Source organism: Hemibagrus wyckioides, linkage group LG13, assembly GCF_019097595.1.
Source record: "Hemibagrus wyckioides isolate EC202008001 linkage group LG13, SWU_Hwy_1.0, whole genome shotgun sequence".
Classification (NCBI taxonomy): Eukaryota; Metazoa; Chordata; class Actinopteri; order Siluriformes; family Bagridae; genus Hemibagrus; species Hemibagrus wyckioides.
Window position 1 is genome coordinate 20,740,900 of NC_080722.1, and position 16,277 is coordinate 20,757,176.

The window sequence follows — 16,277 nt, forward strand, 5'->3', positions numbered from 1 at the left end:
GCTCATACTTTCACTTTCACTTTATTGTCCTATGAAACAAAAAGGTAAAAGAAATACAGACTGAATCAATAAAGAAAAATACAAAAATTTCAAATATTAAATGTTTAGAAATATAACACGCAGCTAGAAGAGAGAACAGAGAACTGCTGTAGCGCCGTCTTCGAGTGACGCCATGACGCTGTTGCGTCAAACCCGGAAAAGTTCATAAGGAAGTGTAGATATTTTCTCAGTTTAAATATGGCGGAAGTGAATAAGCTCGATGTGGAGCTTTAATTTAATTGGGATGAGTACTGAAGCACTTTTACAGTAACTTTACAGCCATGAGGTCTGTGTCGAGCGCTGTTTGGTGCGCTGTTGTCGGGTGTGGTGTAATGGCGATGCTAACAGCTGGAGCGCTTCTAACCGGTAAGAGGAAACAACACCACTTCACTTATATTCCAGTCCTTAAGGTTATTTTAATGACTACAACAAACACAAACACGCAGCTGAAACATGGTAAACATTAGGACAGCACGTGTAGCCACGCCCACATACTTACAGCGCTGAGCTGCTGAATTCTGGACTCTGATTGGTCAGAAGGTGTTGATGAATTTTCTAGCACTGCAGCTCTGACTATAGTGTAGGTTCACAGTAGTGTATCTATAACAGCTCAGTTGATGCTCCACATTAGCTCAAGTGGTTAAGGCTCTGGTTCATTGCCCGGAAGATCAGGGTTCAAGCCCCAGCACCACAAAGCTGCCGCTGTTGGGCCCTTGAGCAAGGCCCCCAACCTACCCTGCTCCAGGGGCTAGTCCTGCACTCTGACCCCAACCCCCAAGGATGGGATATGCGAAGAAAGAATTTCACTATGCAGTAATGTATATGTGACAAATAAAGGCTACTTATTAAGCACTTATGGAAGGAGTCTCCAGTGTCAGCGCTTTGTAACAGTCAGAGGTAGAGCTGTACAGTCTTTTGGGCATCTTCAGGACAGAGGAGATTCTTGGTCACACAATAAGCTGTGATTAATTTTTTTCTTATTAATATCAAGAGGTTAGAGAAGGACTGTTTATAACTGCTATAAAGGAAGCTGTTTGGCTGACATTCCACATCAAATTTTTGGCAAGTCCTGTAACAGCATTTATAAATATGTATGTGTATGTATTATTTAGCTTTATTTTGTGTTTGTGTTGGCACAGAAATGGCTCATGGTGTGCTCGTGGCTCTCTGTGCTGTAGCTCTGAGCGTAGCCGCCGCTCTCTCTGTCGAGTGTGTGAGGGCAGACAGGCGCAGTGTGTGCAGCGTCGTGCGTCACTACCTGTCTGTTAGGTGTGTGAGTCGAGCAGGGAGACGGCAGAGAGACATGCTGGAGAGAGACACACTGAGTGTACGGAGAACGCAGGAGGAGACGCTGCTCAGGCGACTGAGAGACGCAAAACACACACGCTATGGAGTGGAGTATCACTTTGATTCTATCACAGGTCTCTCTCTCACACACACAGTTACTTCTGATTGTACAACCCTTTTTCTGAGCCTAACATCCACTTAGATTACTCTTTATATTCCTCCCAGATGCCACGGATTTCCGAAAATGTCACCCCGTCACCACATACCATCATTACGAGGAGCTCATACGTCGAGTCGCCTCCGGAGAGGTAAAAGCCGTTGTCATGGAGACGCCCATGCTAACTATGACATCAGGGTCATCGGGATGCTGCAAGATGCTCCTGAACACCAAAGAAACCAACAGTGACTACTTCTTACAGGGCGTCTCAGTGTGTGTAGACGTCATGAGGAAGTCGTTTCCGGGTACAGCGAGTCTCCAGACGACATTTAGACTGTTTTACCCAACAGCTGAGCGTTCCTCTGAGGCAGGACTACGAATTGTACCGATGCCGTTTTTCTCTGAACACACACACCATGCCTGCACGAGTCCCACAGCCATCTCACAGGTATAGCGATGTGTGTGTGTGTGTGTGTGTATGTGCGCATTTTCATTCACTTATTTGTTCTGTAGGTCCAGAATGAGCGTGATGCTCTTTACCTTCACCTGCTCTTCGCTCTAAGGGATCGTCATGTCGGCATCCTGGAGTCCAGGTTCTCCTCTGCTGTGTTCGATGCCTTCAGACTCCTTGAGGTTAATATTCATCCTGGTTCATTATTTAGTTTTAGACTTTTGTATTACACACAAGCATGGATTATTAGAATACTTTGCATACCAACATGGTAAGATATAATTATCAATTGTTAACTGATAATATGTTTTATTCTCTAAAAATCACTTGAGAAACAAATCGTTAGCTTATTTTAAAAACTGTATGAGCTGTTGTTATAGAAACTTTAAAGTTATTTACAAGTGATTAATCAATTAATTATTTATTCAAGTACATGCCGTAGTTGACCTTTAAACCACACAAGGTGTGATTGACCCCCCGTGATTTTTTTTTTTTTTTTTTTGGGTGCAGGAGCATTGGGAGGAGTTGGTTGATGACATGGAATTGGGTCGGATCAGCTCCAGGCTTGTTCTGGATGCCTGGCTTAGGTCAAAGCTGGAAAAGCAAATGAAGCCGGATCCTGTTAGAGCGGCTGAGCTCAGGACTGCCATCACAGCGGGCTTCGAAGGCATCGCTCTCAGACTGTGGCCTCGTTTACATCTGATTCACACCGTCGACTCAGGGCCACATCAGATTTATGGAGAGAGTCTCAGGCAGCTCTACTGCAGAGGCGTGCCCTTCTATTCTCCGCTCTACACCGCTGCAGAAGGTAATTTCATCTCAAATTATGATTCTGTATTCAAGCACAGGTCTGAACACATTTATGACAAAAAACAATAAAAAAGTATTGTGTATGGTACAGTAGAGTGTGGTGTAGTACAGCAGAGTATGGCAAAGTGTAGTGGTGTAGTATAATGCAGTAAGGTGTTGAATGTAGTCAAGTTAAGGTAATTTAAAGTATATTGGAGACTTGTGTAGTATAATGTAGTATGTTGAGAGTAGAGGGCATTATAGTGTAGTATGGTGAGAGTAGAGGGCATTATAGTGTAGTATGGTGAGAGTAGAGGGCATTATAGTGTAGTATGGTGAGAGTAGAGGGCATTATAGTGTAGTATGGTGAGAGTAGAGGACATTATAGTGTAGTATGGTGAGAGTAGAGGGCATTATAGTGTAGTATGGTGAGAGTAGAGGACATTATAGTGTAGTATGGTGAGAGTAGAGGGCATTATAGTGTAGTATGGTGAGAGTAGAGGGCATTATAGTGTAGTATGGTGAGAGTAGAGGACATTATAGTGTAGTATGGTGAGAGTAGAGGGCATTATAGTGTAGTATGGTGAGAGTAGAGGGCATTATAGTGTAGTATGGTGAGAGTAGAGGGCATTATAGTGTAGTATGGTGAGAGTAGAGGGCATTATAGTGTAGTATGGTGAGAGTAGAGGGCATTATAGTGTAGTATGGTGAGAGTAGAGGGCATTATAGTGTAGTATGGTGAGAGTAGAGGGCATTATAGTGTAGTATGGTGAGAGTAGAGGGCATTATAGTGTAGTATGGTGAGAGTAGAGGGCATTATAGTGTAGTATGGTGAGAGTAGAGGGCATTATAGTGTAGTATGGTGAGAGTAGAGGGCATTATAGTGTAGTATGGTGAGAGTAGAGGGCATTATAGTGTAGTATGGTGAGAGTAGAGGGCATTATAGTGTAGTATGGTGAGAGTAGAGGGCATTATAGTGTAGTATGGTGAGAGTAGAGGGCATTATAGTGTAGTATGGTGAGAGTAGAGGGCATTATAGTGTAGTATGGTGAGAGTAGAGGACATTATAGTGTAGAATGTTGAGCAGTAAAGATTAATGTGATGAGAGTAGAAGCTAGTATAATGTAGTATGATACAATAGTACATAATATAGATTATGCAGAAAAGTGGGATGTGGTGTAGTCCAGTATAGGATAGCAAAGTATTGTGGCCTACAATTTAGTACAGTGGAGTGTGGTGCATTACAGTGGAGTGTGGTGCATTACAGTGGAGTGTGGTGCATTACAGTGGAGTGTGGTGCATTACAGTGGAGTGTGGTGTAGTACAGTGGACTGTGGTGTAGTACAGTGGAGTGTGGTGCATTACAGTGGAGTGTGGTGTATTACAGTGGAGTGTGGTGTATTACAGTGGAGTGTGGTGTAGTACAGTGGACTGTGGTGTTGTACAGTGGAGTGTGGTGTATTACAGTGGAGTGTGGTGTATTACAGTGGAGTGTGGTGCATTACAGTGGAGTGTGGTGTAGTACAGTGGAGTGTGGTGTAGTACAGTGGAGTGTGGTGTTGTACAGTGGAGTGTGGTGTTGTACAGTGGAGTGTGGTGTTGTACAGTGGAGTGTGGTGTAGTACAGTGGAGTGTGGTGTAGTACAGTGGAGTGTGGTGTATTACAGTGGAGTGTGGTGTATTACAGTGGAGTGTGGTGCATTACAGTGGAGTGTGGTGTAGTACAGTGGAGTGTGGTGTAGTACAGTGGAGTGTGGTGCATTACAGTGGAGTGTGGTGCATTACAGTGGAGTGTGGTGCATTACAGTGGAGTGTGGTGTAGTACAGTGGAGTGTGGTGTAGTACAGTGGAGTGTGGTGTTGTACAGTGGAGTGTGGTGCATTACAGTGGAGTGTGGTGTAGTACAGTGGAGTGTGGTGTAGTACAGTGGAGTGTGGTGCATTACAGTGGAGTGTGGTGCAGTACAGTGGAGTGTGGTGTAGTACAGTGGAGTGTGGTGTAGTACAGTGGAGTGTGGTGCATTACAGTGGAGTGTGGTGCATTACAGTGGACTGTGGTGTAGTACAGTGGACTGTGGTGTTGTACAGTGGACTGTGGTGTTGTACAGTGGACTGTGGTGTATTACAGTGGACTGTGGTGTTGTACAGTGGACTGTGGTGTAGTACAGTGGACTGTGGTGTATTACAGTGGACTGTGGTGTATTACAGTGGAGTGTGATGTAGTACAGTGGACTGTGGTGTTGTACAGTGGAGTGTGGTGTTGTACAGTGGAGTGTGGTGTAGTACAGTGGAGTGTGGTGTAGTACAGTGGAGTGTGGTGTAGTACAGTACAGTGGAGTGTGGTGTATTACAGTGGAGTGTGGTGTTGTACAGTGGAGTGTGGTGTTGTACAGTGGAGTGTGGTGTATTACAGTGGACTGTGGTGTTGTACAGTGGACTGTGGTGTATTACAGTGGAGTGTGGTGTTGTACAGTGGAGTGTGGTGTAGTACAGTGGAGTGTGGTGTATTACAGTGGAGTGTGGTGTAGTACAGTACAGTGGAGTGTGGTGTAGTACAGTGGAGTGTGGTGTTGTACAGTGGAGTGTGGTGTTGTACAGTGGAGTGTGGTGTTGTACAGTGGAGTGTGGTGTATTACAGTGGACTGTGGTGTTGTACAGTGGACTGTGGTGTATTACAGTGGAGTGTGGTGTTGTACAGTGGAGTGTGGTGTATTACAGTGGACTGTGGTGTTGTACAGTGGACTGTGGTGTATTACAGTGGAGTGTGGTGTTGTACAGTGGAGTGTGGTGTAGTACAGTGGAGTGTGGTGTATTACAGTGGAGTGTGGTGTAGTACAGTACAGTGGAGTGTGGTGTAGTACAGTGGAGTGTGGTGTTGTACAGTGGAGTGTGGTGTTGTACAGTGGAGTGTGGTGTAGTACAGTGGAGTGTGGTGTAGTACAGTACAGTGGAGTGTGGTGTTGTACAGTGGACAGTGGTGTATTACAGTGGAGTGTGGTGTAGTACAGTACAGTGGAGTGTGGTGTTGTACAGTGGAGTGTGGTGTATTACAGTGGAGTGTGGTGTATTACAGTGGAGTGTGGTGTATTACAGTGGAGTGTGGTGTTGTACAGTGGAGTGTGGTGTAGTACAGTGGACAGTGGTGTTGTACAGTGGAGTGTGGTGTAGTACAGTGGAGTGTGGTGTAGTACAGTGGAGTGTGGTGTAGTACAGTGGACAGTGGTGTTATACAGTGGAGTGTGGTGTTGTACAGTGGAGTGTGGTGTTGTACAGTGGAGTGTGGTGTATTACAGTGGACTGTGGTGTTGTACAGTGGACTGTGGTGTATTACAGTGGAGTGTGGTGTTGTACAGTGGAGTGTGGTGTTGTACAGTGGACTGTGGTGTATTACAGTGGACTGTGGTGTTGTACAGTGGAGTGTGGTGTATTACAGTGGAGTGTGGTGTATTACAGTGGAGTGTGGTGTAGTACAGTACAGTGGAGTGTGGTGTATTACGGTGGACTGTGGTGTTGTACGGTGGAGTGTAGTGTTGTACGGTGGAGTGTAGTGTTGTACAGTGGAGTGTGGTGTATTACAGTGGAGTGTGGTGTTGTACAGTGGAGTGTGGTGTTGTACAGTGGAGTGTGGTGTATTACAGTGGACTGTGGTGTTGTACAGTGGAGTGTGGTGTATTACAGTGGAGTGTGGTGTATTACAGTGGAGTGTGGTGTAGTACAGTACAGTGGAGTGTGGTGTATTACGGTGGACTGTGGTGTTGTACGGTGGAGTGTAGTGTTGTACGGTGGAGTGTAGTGTTGTACGGTGGAGTGTGGTGTAGTACAGTGGAGTGTGGTGTTGTATAGTGGAGTGTGGTGTTGTACAGTGCAGTGTGGTGTTGTACAGTGGAGTGTGGTGTATTACAGTGGACTGTGGTGTTGTACAGTGGAGTGTGGTGTATTACAGTGGAGTGTGGTGTAGTACAGTACAGTGGAGTGTGGTGTATTACGGTGGACTGTGGTGTTGTACGGTGGAGTGTAGTGTTGTACGGTGGAGTGTAGTGTTGTACAGTGGAGTGTGGTGTAGTACAGTGGAGTGTGGTGTATTACAGTGGAGTGTGGTGTATTACAGTGGAGTGTGGTGTATTACAGTGGAGTGTGGTGTTGTACGGTGGAGTGTGGTGTATTACGGTGGAGTGTGGTGTTGTACGGTGGAGTGTGGTGTTGTGCAGTGTGGTGTAGTACAGTGGAGTGTGGTGTATTACGGTGGAGTGTGGTGTATTACAGTGGAGTGTGGTGTATTACAGTGGAGTGTGGTGTATTACAGTGGAGTGTGGTGTTGTACAGTGGAGTGTGGTGTTGTACAGTGGAGTGTGGTGTAGTACAGTGGAGTCTGGTGTAGTACAGTGGAGTGTGGTGTTGTACAGTGGAGTGTGGTGTAGTACAGTGGAGTGTGGTGTAGTACAGTGGAGTGTGGTGTAGTACAGTACAGTGGAGTGTGGTGTATTACAGTGGAGTGTGGTGTATTACGGTGGAGTGTGGTGTATTACGGTGGAGTGTGGTGTTGTACAGTGGAGTGTGGTGTTGTGCAGTGTGGTGTAGTACAGTGGAGTGTGGTGTATTACGGTGGAGTGTGGTGTTGTACGGTGGAGTGTGGTGTTGTACAGTGGAGTGTGGTGTTGTGCAGTGTGGTGTAGTACAGTGGAGTGTGGTGTTGTACGGTGGAGTGTGGTGTTGTACAGTGGAGTGTGGTGTTGTGCAGTGTGGTGTAGTACAGTGGAGTGTGGTGTTGTACAGTGGAGTGTGGTGTATTACAGTGGAGTGTGGTGTATTACAGTGGAGTGTGGTGTTGTACAGTGGAGTGTGGTGTTGTACAGTGGACAGTGGTGTAGTACAGTGGACAGTGGTGTTGTACAGTGGAGTGTGGTGTAGTACAGTGGAGTGTGGTGTAGTACAGTGGAGTGTGGTGTATTACAGTGGACAGTGGTGTATTACAGTGGAGTGTGGTGTATTACAGTGGAGTGTGGTGTATTACAGTGGAGTGTGGTGTATTACAGTGGAGTGTGGTGTTGTACAGTGGAGTGTGGTGTAGTACAGTGGAGTGTGGTGTAGTACAGTGGAGTGTGGTGTAGTACAGTGGAGTGTGGTGTAGTACAGTGGAGTGTGGTGTTGTACAGTGGAGTGTGGTGTTGTACAGTGGAGTGTGGTGTAGTACAGTGGAGTGTGGTGTAGTACAGTGGAGTGTGGTGTAGTACAGTACAGTGGAGTGTGGTGTTGTACAGTGGACAGTGGTGTATTACAGTGGAGTGTGGTGTAGTACAGTACAGTGGAGTGTGGTGTTGTACAGTGGAGTGTGGTGTATTACAGTGGAGTGTGGTGTATTACAGTGGAGTGTGGTGTTGTACAGTGGAGTGTGGTGTAGTACAGTTGACAGTGGTGTTGTACAGTGGAGTGTGGTGTAGTACAGTGGAGTGTGGTGTTGTACAGTGGAGTGTGGTGTTGTACAGTGGAGTGTGGTGTTGTACAGTGGAGTGTGGTGTAGTACAGTGGAGTGTGGTGTTGTACAGTGGAGTGTGGTGTTGTACAGTGGAGTGTGGTGTAGTACAGTGGAGTGTGGTGTAGTACAGTGGAGTGTGGTGTATTACAGTGGAGTGTGGTGTTGTACAGTGGAGTGTGGTGTAGTACAGTGGAGTGTGGTGTTGTACAGTGGAGTGTGGTGTAGTACAGTGGAGTGTGGTGTAGTACAGTGGAGTGTGGTGTTGTACAGTGGACAGTGGTGTTGTACAGTGGAGTGTGGTGTATTACAGTGGAGTGTGGTGTAGTACAGTGGAGTGTGGTGTTGTACAGTGGAGTGTGGTGTAGTACAGTGGAGTGTGGTGTTGTACAGTGGAGTGTGGTGTAGTACAGTGGAGTGTGGTGTAGTACAGTGGAGTGTGGTGTTGTACAGTGGAGTGTGGTGTAGTACAGTGGAGTGTGGTGTTGTACAGTGGACAGTGGTGTAGTACAGTGGAGTGTGGTGTAGTACAGTGGAGTGTGGTGTAGTACAGTGGAGTGTGGTGTAGTACAGTACAGTGGAGTGTGGTGTTGTACAGTGGACAGTGGTGTATTACAGTGGAGTGTGGTGTAGTACAGTACAGTGGAGTGTGGTGTTGTACAGTGGAGTGTGGTGTTGTACAGTGGACTGTGGTGTATTACAGTGGACTGTGGTGTTGTACAGTGGACTGTGGTGTTGTACAGTGGAGTGTGGTGTTGTACAGTGGAGTGTGGTGTATTACAGTGGAGTGTGGTGTATTACAGTGGAGTGTGGTGTTGTACAGTGGAGTGTGGTGTTGTACAGTGGAGTGTGGTGTATTACAGTGGAGTGTGGTGTAGTACAGTACAGTGGAGTGTGGTGTATTACAGTGGACAGTGGTGTTGTACAGTGGAGTGTGGTGTATTACAGTGGAGTGTGGTGTTGTACAGTGGAGTGTGGTGTATTACAGTGGAGTGTGGTGTATTACAGTGGAGTGTGGTGTTGTACAGTGGAGTGTGGTGTTGTACAGTGGAGTGTGGTGTATTACAGTGGAGTGTGGTGTATTACAGTGGAGTATGGTGTATTACAGTGGAGTATGGTGTATTACAGTGGAGTATGGTGTAGTACAGTGGAGTGTGGTGTTGTACAGTGGACAGTGGTGTTGTACAGTGGACAGTGGTGTTGTACAGTGGTGTGTGGTGTTGTACAGTGGAGTGTGGTGTATTACAGTGGAGTGTGGTGTAGTACAGTACAGTGGAGTGTGGTGTTGTACGGTGGAGTGTGGTGTTGTACAGTGGAGTGTGGTGTATTACAGTGGAGTGTGGTGTAGTACAGTGGAGTGTGGTGTAGTACAGTGGAGTGTGGTGTAGTACAGTGGACAGTGGTGTTGTACAGTGGAGTGTGGTGTAGTACAGTGGAGTGTGGTGTAGTACAGTGGAGTGTGGTGTAGTACAGTGGAGTGTGGTGTTGTACAGTGGACAGTGGTGTTGTACAGTGGACAGTGGTGTTGTACAGTGGTGTGTGGTGTATTACAGTGGAGTGTGGTGTATTACAGTGGAGTGTGGTGTTGTACAGTGGAGTGTGGTGTATTACGGTGGAGTGTGGTGTTGTACAGTGGAGTGTGGTGTTGTGCAGTGTGGTGTACTACAGTGGAGTGTGGTGTTGTATAGTGGAGTGTGGTGTTGTACAGTGCAGTGTGGTGTTGTACAGTGGAGTGTGGTGTTGTACAGTGGAGTGTGGTGTATTACAGTGGAGTGTGGTGTATTACAGTGGAGTGTGGTGTTGTACAGTGGAGTGTGGTGTATTACAGTGCAGTGTGGTGTATTACAGTGGAGTGTGGTGTTGTACAGTGGAGTGTGGTGTATTACAGTGGAGTGTGGTGTTGTACAGTGGAGTGTGGTGTTGTACAGTGGAGTGTGGTGTAGTACAGTGGAGTGTGGTGTTGTACAGTGGAGTGTGGTGTAGTACAGTGGAGTGTGGTGTAGTACAGTGGAGTGTGGTGTAGTACAGTGGACAGTGGTGTTGTACAGTGGAGTGTGGTGTAGTACAGTGGAGTGTGGTGTAGTACAGTGGAGTGTGGTGTATTACAGTGGAGTGTGGTGTTGTACAGTGGAGTGTGGTGTTGTACAGTGGAGTGTGGTGTATTACAGTGGAGTGTGGTGTAGTACAGTGGAGTGTGGTGTATTACAGTGGAGTGTGGTGTAGTACAGTGGAGTGTGGTGTTGTACAGTGGAGTGTGGTGTAGTACAGTGGAGTGTGGTGTAGTACAGTGGAGTGTGGTGTAGTACAGTGGACTGTGGTGTAGTACAGTGGAGTGTGGTGTAGTACAGTGGAGTGTGGTGTAGTACAGTGGAGTGTGGTGTTGTACAGTGGAGTGTGGTGTATTACAGTGGAGTGTGGTGTAGTACAGTGGAGTGTGGTGTAGTACAGTGGAGTGTGGTGTTGTACAGTGGAGTGTGGTGTTGTACAGTGGAGTGTGGTGTAGTACAGTGGAGTGTGGTGTTGTACAGTGGAGTGTGGTGTTGTACAGTGGAGTGTGGTATAGTACAGTGGACTGTGGTGTAGTACAGTGGAGTGTGGTGTTGTACAGTGGACTGTGGTGTAGTACAGTGGAGTGTGGTGTTGTACAGTGGACTGTGGTGTTGTACAGTGGAGTGTGGTGTAGTACAGTGGAGTGTGGTGTATTACAGTGGACAGTGGTGTTGTACAGTGGACAGTGGTGTTGTACAGTGGACAGTGGTGTATTACAGTGGACAGTGGTGTATTACAGTGGACAGTGGTGTTGTACAGTGGAGTGTGGTGTTGTACAGTGGAGTGTGGTGTTGTACAGTGGAGCGTGGTGTATTACAGTGGACAGTGGTGTATTACAGTGGACAGTGGTGTTGTACAGTGGACAGTGGTATTGTACAGTGCAGTGTGGTATATTACAGTGGAGTGTGGTGTTGTACAGTGGAGTGTGGTGTAGTACAGTGGAGTGTGGTGTAGTACAGTGGAGTGTGGTGTAGTACAGTGGACAGTGGTGTTGTACAGTGGAGTGTGGTGTAGTACAGTGGAGTGTGGTGTAGTACAGTGATGTTCTGTGCTGCATAGTATAGTGTTCTGTGTTAGTGTACGTGATGGAGCTCACACTTTGCTATCCATCTCAGGTCTGATCGGAGTGAATCTGTGGCCGCTCCAGGAGAGCAGACGTTATCTGCTTTGTCCTCGCTCCATGTTCCTCGAGTTTCTACCAGAGGAACATTTAGATGCACAACACATACTTAACACACTGCTCATGGATGAAGTGGAGGAGGGGAAAAACTACGAGCTGATCATCACCACTGCGTCAGGGCTGTTCAGGTACTGCAGCTGTACCGCAATCCCTGGATCTGTATTCACATTTACAGCAGAAAAGGGAAATAATGAAAGCAGAAAAAAAATGTTGAGACAAAGAGTGTTTTCCCCCCGTAGGTATCGACTTGGAGATGTAGTAAAAGTGGTAACATTTCACAACCAGTGTCCAGTGGTGGAGGTTCTTTACAGGTCTGTGTAAATCACACACACACACACACACACACACACACACAGACACACAGAGTCAGTCATAGAGACATCAGCTCAGCTGTTTCATCTATTGAGTAACTGTAAGTAACATCTATTGAGTAACTGTAAGTTCTGGCACCTGAGACATTTCACAGGAGGTTGGAGGTTCAAGACATGTCCACTGTGTGTGTGTGTGTGTGTGTTGCAGACTAAGTGAGACACTAAATGTCCGAGGTGAAAAAGTGAACGAGGCCTTGTTTTTAGCCGCTCTAAAGAAAGCGGTGACACAGTGGCCCGGCGCTAAACTGGTGGATTACTGCTGTGCCGAGAGTGGAATTCTGGGTAATGATGGTACTTTGCATGACACCAAGCTGGTTGCTGTACATTTGCATTAGCTACATTGTTAGCCTAATGATCCTGGCCTATTGAATCAAATAATAATTAATAACAGGAAACAACAGCAGAAGATGGGCTAATTCTGAAGCCAAACAGATTTGGAATTAGAGACAAGTGATTTGTTTTCATGCTACGAAGTGACCTCTTTACTCTCTTTTTTCCACAAAGATATAAAATTTGTATCTTTCTTTTTTCCATGATGTTTGCTGGTAAACAAAGAATAAAGAATAAGTAAATACAGTAAATACAAAAAGTAAATACAACACTTCCTGCTGACATACACACAAAAAAAGATCATTATGTTTGATGTAGCATTCAAGATGCAGAGCTACATGATGGCTACCTCACTTTGACTGGTGGAAAGGTTTGACTGGTCAGACTTTGAGTTTTTTTGTGTATTGTGTTGTAGGAGACACATCAGGAGGAGCTCAGCCTCATTACCAAGTGTTCCTGGAGCTGAGAGGTGTCAGGAACCTCACCGAGGAGCAGCGGTATAAGGTTAGATTCAACATGATGCAATAAATTATTCAGTTATTTAATGTACTAGACTAAATCTTATAAGGCATGTGGAACCCGAAAAGGGTCAGATGGTGTACAGAGTATGTAAATGGCCAGTGAGGTCAGAATCAGGGTGAAATCAAATGTAATAAAACTAACAAATTGTAAACAAATTGTGTGCTGTTATAGAAAATGACTAATAGGGAAAAATAAATAATTCTTGATTATTCTTATCTTAATAACTGTGACAATTATTCTTGTTTTTCTTGTTCTCACACACACACACACACACACACAGCTGGACATGTGTCTGCAGGCCGACTGTACAGTCTACAGGTCATTCCGGATCAAAGGCAGCATTGGCCCAATGAGAGTCCAGCTCGTTAGCGAGGGGGCATTCTGGGAGCTGAAGAGTCACATGATCTCCTTCTACCACACCTCCAGAGACACGTTTCAAATGCAGCGTGTCATCCGCAGGAAAGAGTACGCCAACTTCCTGCTGAAGAAAACTGTTTCCTGATACGCAGCTTTGCATCGTGGGAGAGACAGAGCACACATTCACAAACATTTACACGGTTTCCACAGACACAGAACTGACTGAAACACAACGTAAACACAAACAATTCAGTGAAAAAGAAAGTGCCGCAATGCTTCCTGGGTAATTTGTGCTCCTCAAGTCTTGAGTGATGAAACGAGGTAAGATATCTACAGAGATTAGGGATTTAATAAACAGTTAATCAGTTCTTAAATATCGACTGCTACAGTGTTTATTATCAAAAAAGAGATTGACAATCTGTATCAATGTATCAAGAATTTTATTTAGGAAGCTGATTAAAGTTAGCTAAAAGATTATCCACGTATTATTAGGGATTAGCAGTAAAAGACAGGAAGTGCTACTCAGCTAAACTAATACTTTTTAAATAGTGTAACTCTAGAAGACTCGTATAGCTTGCCGTCATCTCAGTGGCTAAACGATGCTAATCCTGCCATTACTGGACACATACACACATCCTACAGGAATTTGGAACAGTATGGAGGAGGTGGAGGTGTTGCCCAAACAGACGCCGTAAACTTATCTTCTGAAGCTGAAGAACGTTAGATAAACCTTTCAGTTACAGGAAATGTAACATTGTGATGAAGACAGTGAATTACTTGACCGCAACTGCAGAAGTATGTAGGAGGAAAAGCAAAAATTGGCAAAAGAAGTAATAAAGAAAGAAGATGAAGCAAGTCAGGGAAGAACAATGACATAAATAACTGGGGGAAAAAAAATTAAAAAGGTGTGTGTGTGTGTGTGTGTGTGAGAGAGAGAGAGATTTCTCCAGCAGATGGTGCTGCAGTGTTACATTACATTAAGGATGAGTGCCACAGATTTTATTATTATTATTATTATTATTATTATTATTATTATTATTATTATACTGGACTCTTACACGTGGCTATTGTGTATTGTAAAAGTGTATTGTGTTGAGCACTGCAGAGAATATAGTAGAAGAACGCCTGTGAGATGAGCAGATAATGAAGAAGGGATGAAAGAATAAGAGAAAGAAAGTCAAAATGACAGAAGGGATGTAAGGGGGATGAAAGAAAAGAGAAGTAAAAATCATAAAAGAATGTATGGAGGAAAGAAAATGGAAAGAAGGAGTGAGAAAAGAGTAAATAAAAAAATATACACTACCAGTCAAAAGTTTGGACACACCTTTTAATTCAATGTTTTTTTGTTTAGGGATTTATTTTCTACATTCTAGAACAATACCGAAGATTTCAAAACTATGAAATAACAGACATGGACTTAAGTAATCCATATGTAATGACAACCAAAATCAGTCAGTTGTTATTTTAAGACACGAAGGTCAGGTGTTCTGGAATAGTTCTTGCAAGAACAGTATTGTCAAGTGCGTTTGCAAAACCCATCAAGCACCATGATGAAACTGGCTCACATGAAGACCATCCCAGTAAAGCAAGACCAAAACTGACCTCTGCTGCAGAGGAGAAGTTCATTTAGAGTGACCAGCCTCAGAAATCACCAATTAACAGCACCTCAGATTAGAGCCGTTATGAAGGCTTTACAGAGCATCAGTAGCAGACATATCTCAATATCAACTGTTCAAAGGGCATTATTGTGTATTTTGGCCGCCTTCAGCATTGTTTTACAATGTAGAAAGAAATAAACATCAGGAAAGACCATGGGATTAGACGATGTGTCCAAACTTTTGACTGGTAGTGTATACAAAAATACAAAACTGCACAAAAAAAGAGGAACACGGGGAGGGAGAGAGAGAGAGAGAGAGAGAGAGAGAGAAAGAAAGAAGTAAGAAAGAAAGATGAAGAATAAAAATGAGAAATAAAAAAAAATGTGAAATTGAAAAAGAATAAAAGCTGCAAATAATGAATGGATGGAAGAAAGTGGAGAAGTTAAAGGAAGAAAAAGTAAAGCAAAGCCTGAGTAAGTGAAATAAGAGACAGAAAAAAACAAGTGTTAAAGGGAAAATAATCAGCGTATGTGCGGTTACAGTAACTCCTCTTCATCACTCCACAGCATCACTGATTATTTTACTACAACTGCACAACACACACAGTGTTTTATTCCTTACTGTAATGTAGAGCACATTCCTGCATGTACAACCTCATGGAAATTTCTAGAGATATCAATTACATTGTATGCTCTGTCTCTCTCTCACTCACTCACTCACACACACACACACTAACCCTAGGCTCTTATTTGATCTCTCTGATGAGGTCTCACTGGGATTCATTACATTTGCCTCCATTACTTTATTAAGTGCTTTATTATTAAACTTTCGATGATACGCACTGAAACTGACCCCACAGCAGACGGCTGCTGATACCAGTGTTGGATGACACACACACACAACACCATACGGCAGGTAGGTATCCCGCTGAATTTACTAAACCCATCACACACATTTTAAATATCAAATCTTCTCAAACACACACACACACACGGACCAACAATGAGTCAGCTTCATAGTGGGTTCATGTGGTGTTTATTTTAGTTACGGTGCTGTAGATCACAACCCAACAAACCTAACAACTCACTGAATTATTCTATTTATTATAGACCGCTTAAAGTCTTGAACCTTTGTGTGGTGTTCGGCTCAAATCGATCTGTTTTCTATTTTTACTAAAAGAATTTTGCGCTTGTTGTAAATCATCCACATGTGCCCTTTCATTGTTTCACAGAGCTTGAGAGCTGTATTTCATAGCCAGTGTCTGCATTAATCTTTTGTTCTTGTGTGTCTATTGTTGTCCATTTCTATTTTTTTCCATAGATTTATGCCATAGGGTCTTTATAATAGTATATTTTGTTAGACAAATTATAATTTTATGACCATAAGATAAAAACAGTATGTGTAATGGACTTATTTCTGAAGCGCTTTCAAAGCCCTCATTATGTCCAGGGTCACTTTGACCCAAATAGTACTAAAAGGGTCCAAAGAGTGAACAAGGAATATGTAGTGACCACTTTTACTGACTGACTTTAAATCAAACCTCAGAAAGGTATTGAGTACTGAGTTGTTAATACCGACAACGTAATTTCTATGACACCATTAAATGTACAAGAAAAAATGATGGTAAATATTTCACTAATGAGTCTAAATAAAATAAAGTCTGTACTGAGGAGGTGTG

At 44.2% G+C, this 16,277-nt stretch overlaps 1 protein-coding gene across 1 annotated transcript; it reads left to right on the forward strand.

Moving 5' to 3' along the window:
- The first annotated feature begins 109 nt into the window (after nt 1-109).
- ghdc (GH3 domain containing) lies at nt 110-16,269 on the forward strand. Its single transcript, XM_058407065.1, has 10 exons — nt 110-405; nt 1,179-1,460; nt 1,552-1,931; nt 1,997-2,116; nt 2,445-2,742; nt 11,357-11,549; nt 11,661-11,732; nt 11,941-12,074; nt 12,538-12,626; nt 12,925-16,269. The coding sequence occupies exons 1-10, from the start codon at nt 321-323 to the stop codon at nt 13,144-13,146; spliced, it is 1,875 nt and encodes a 624-aa protein (XP_058263048.1). The 5' UTR covers nt 110-320; the 3' UTR covers nt 13,147-16,269.
- The last annotated feature ends 8 nt before the right edge of the window (nt 16,270-16,277 follow it).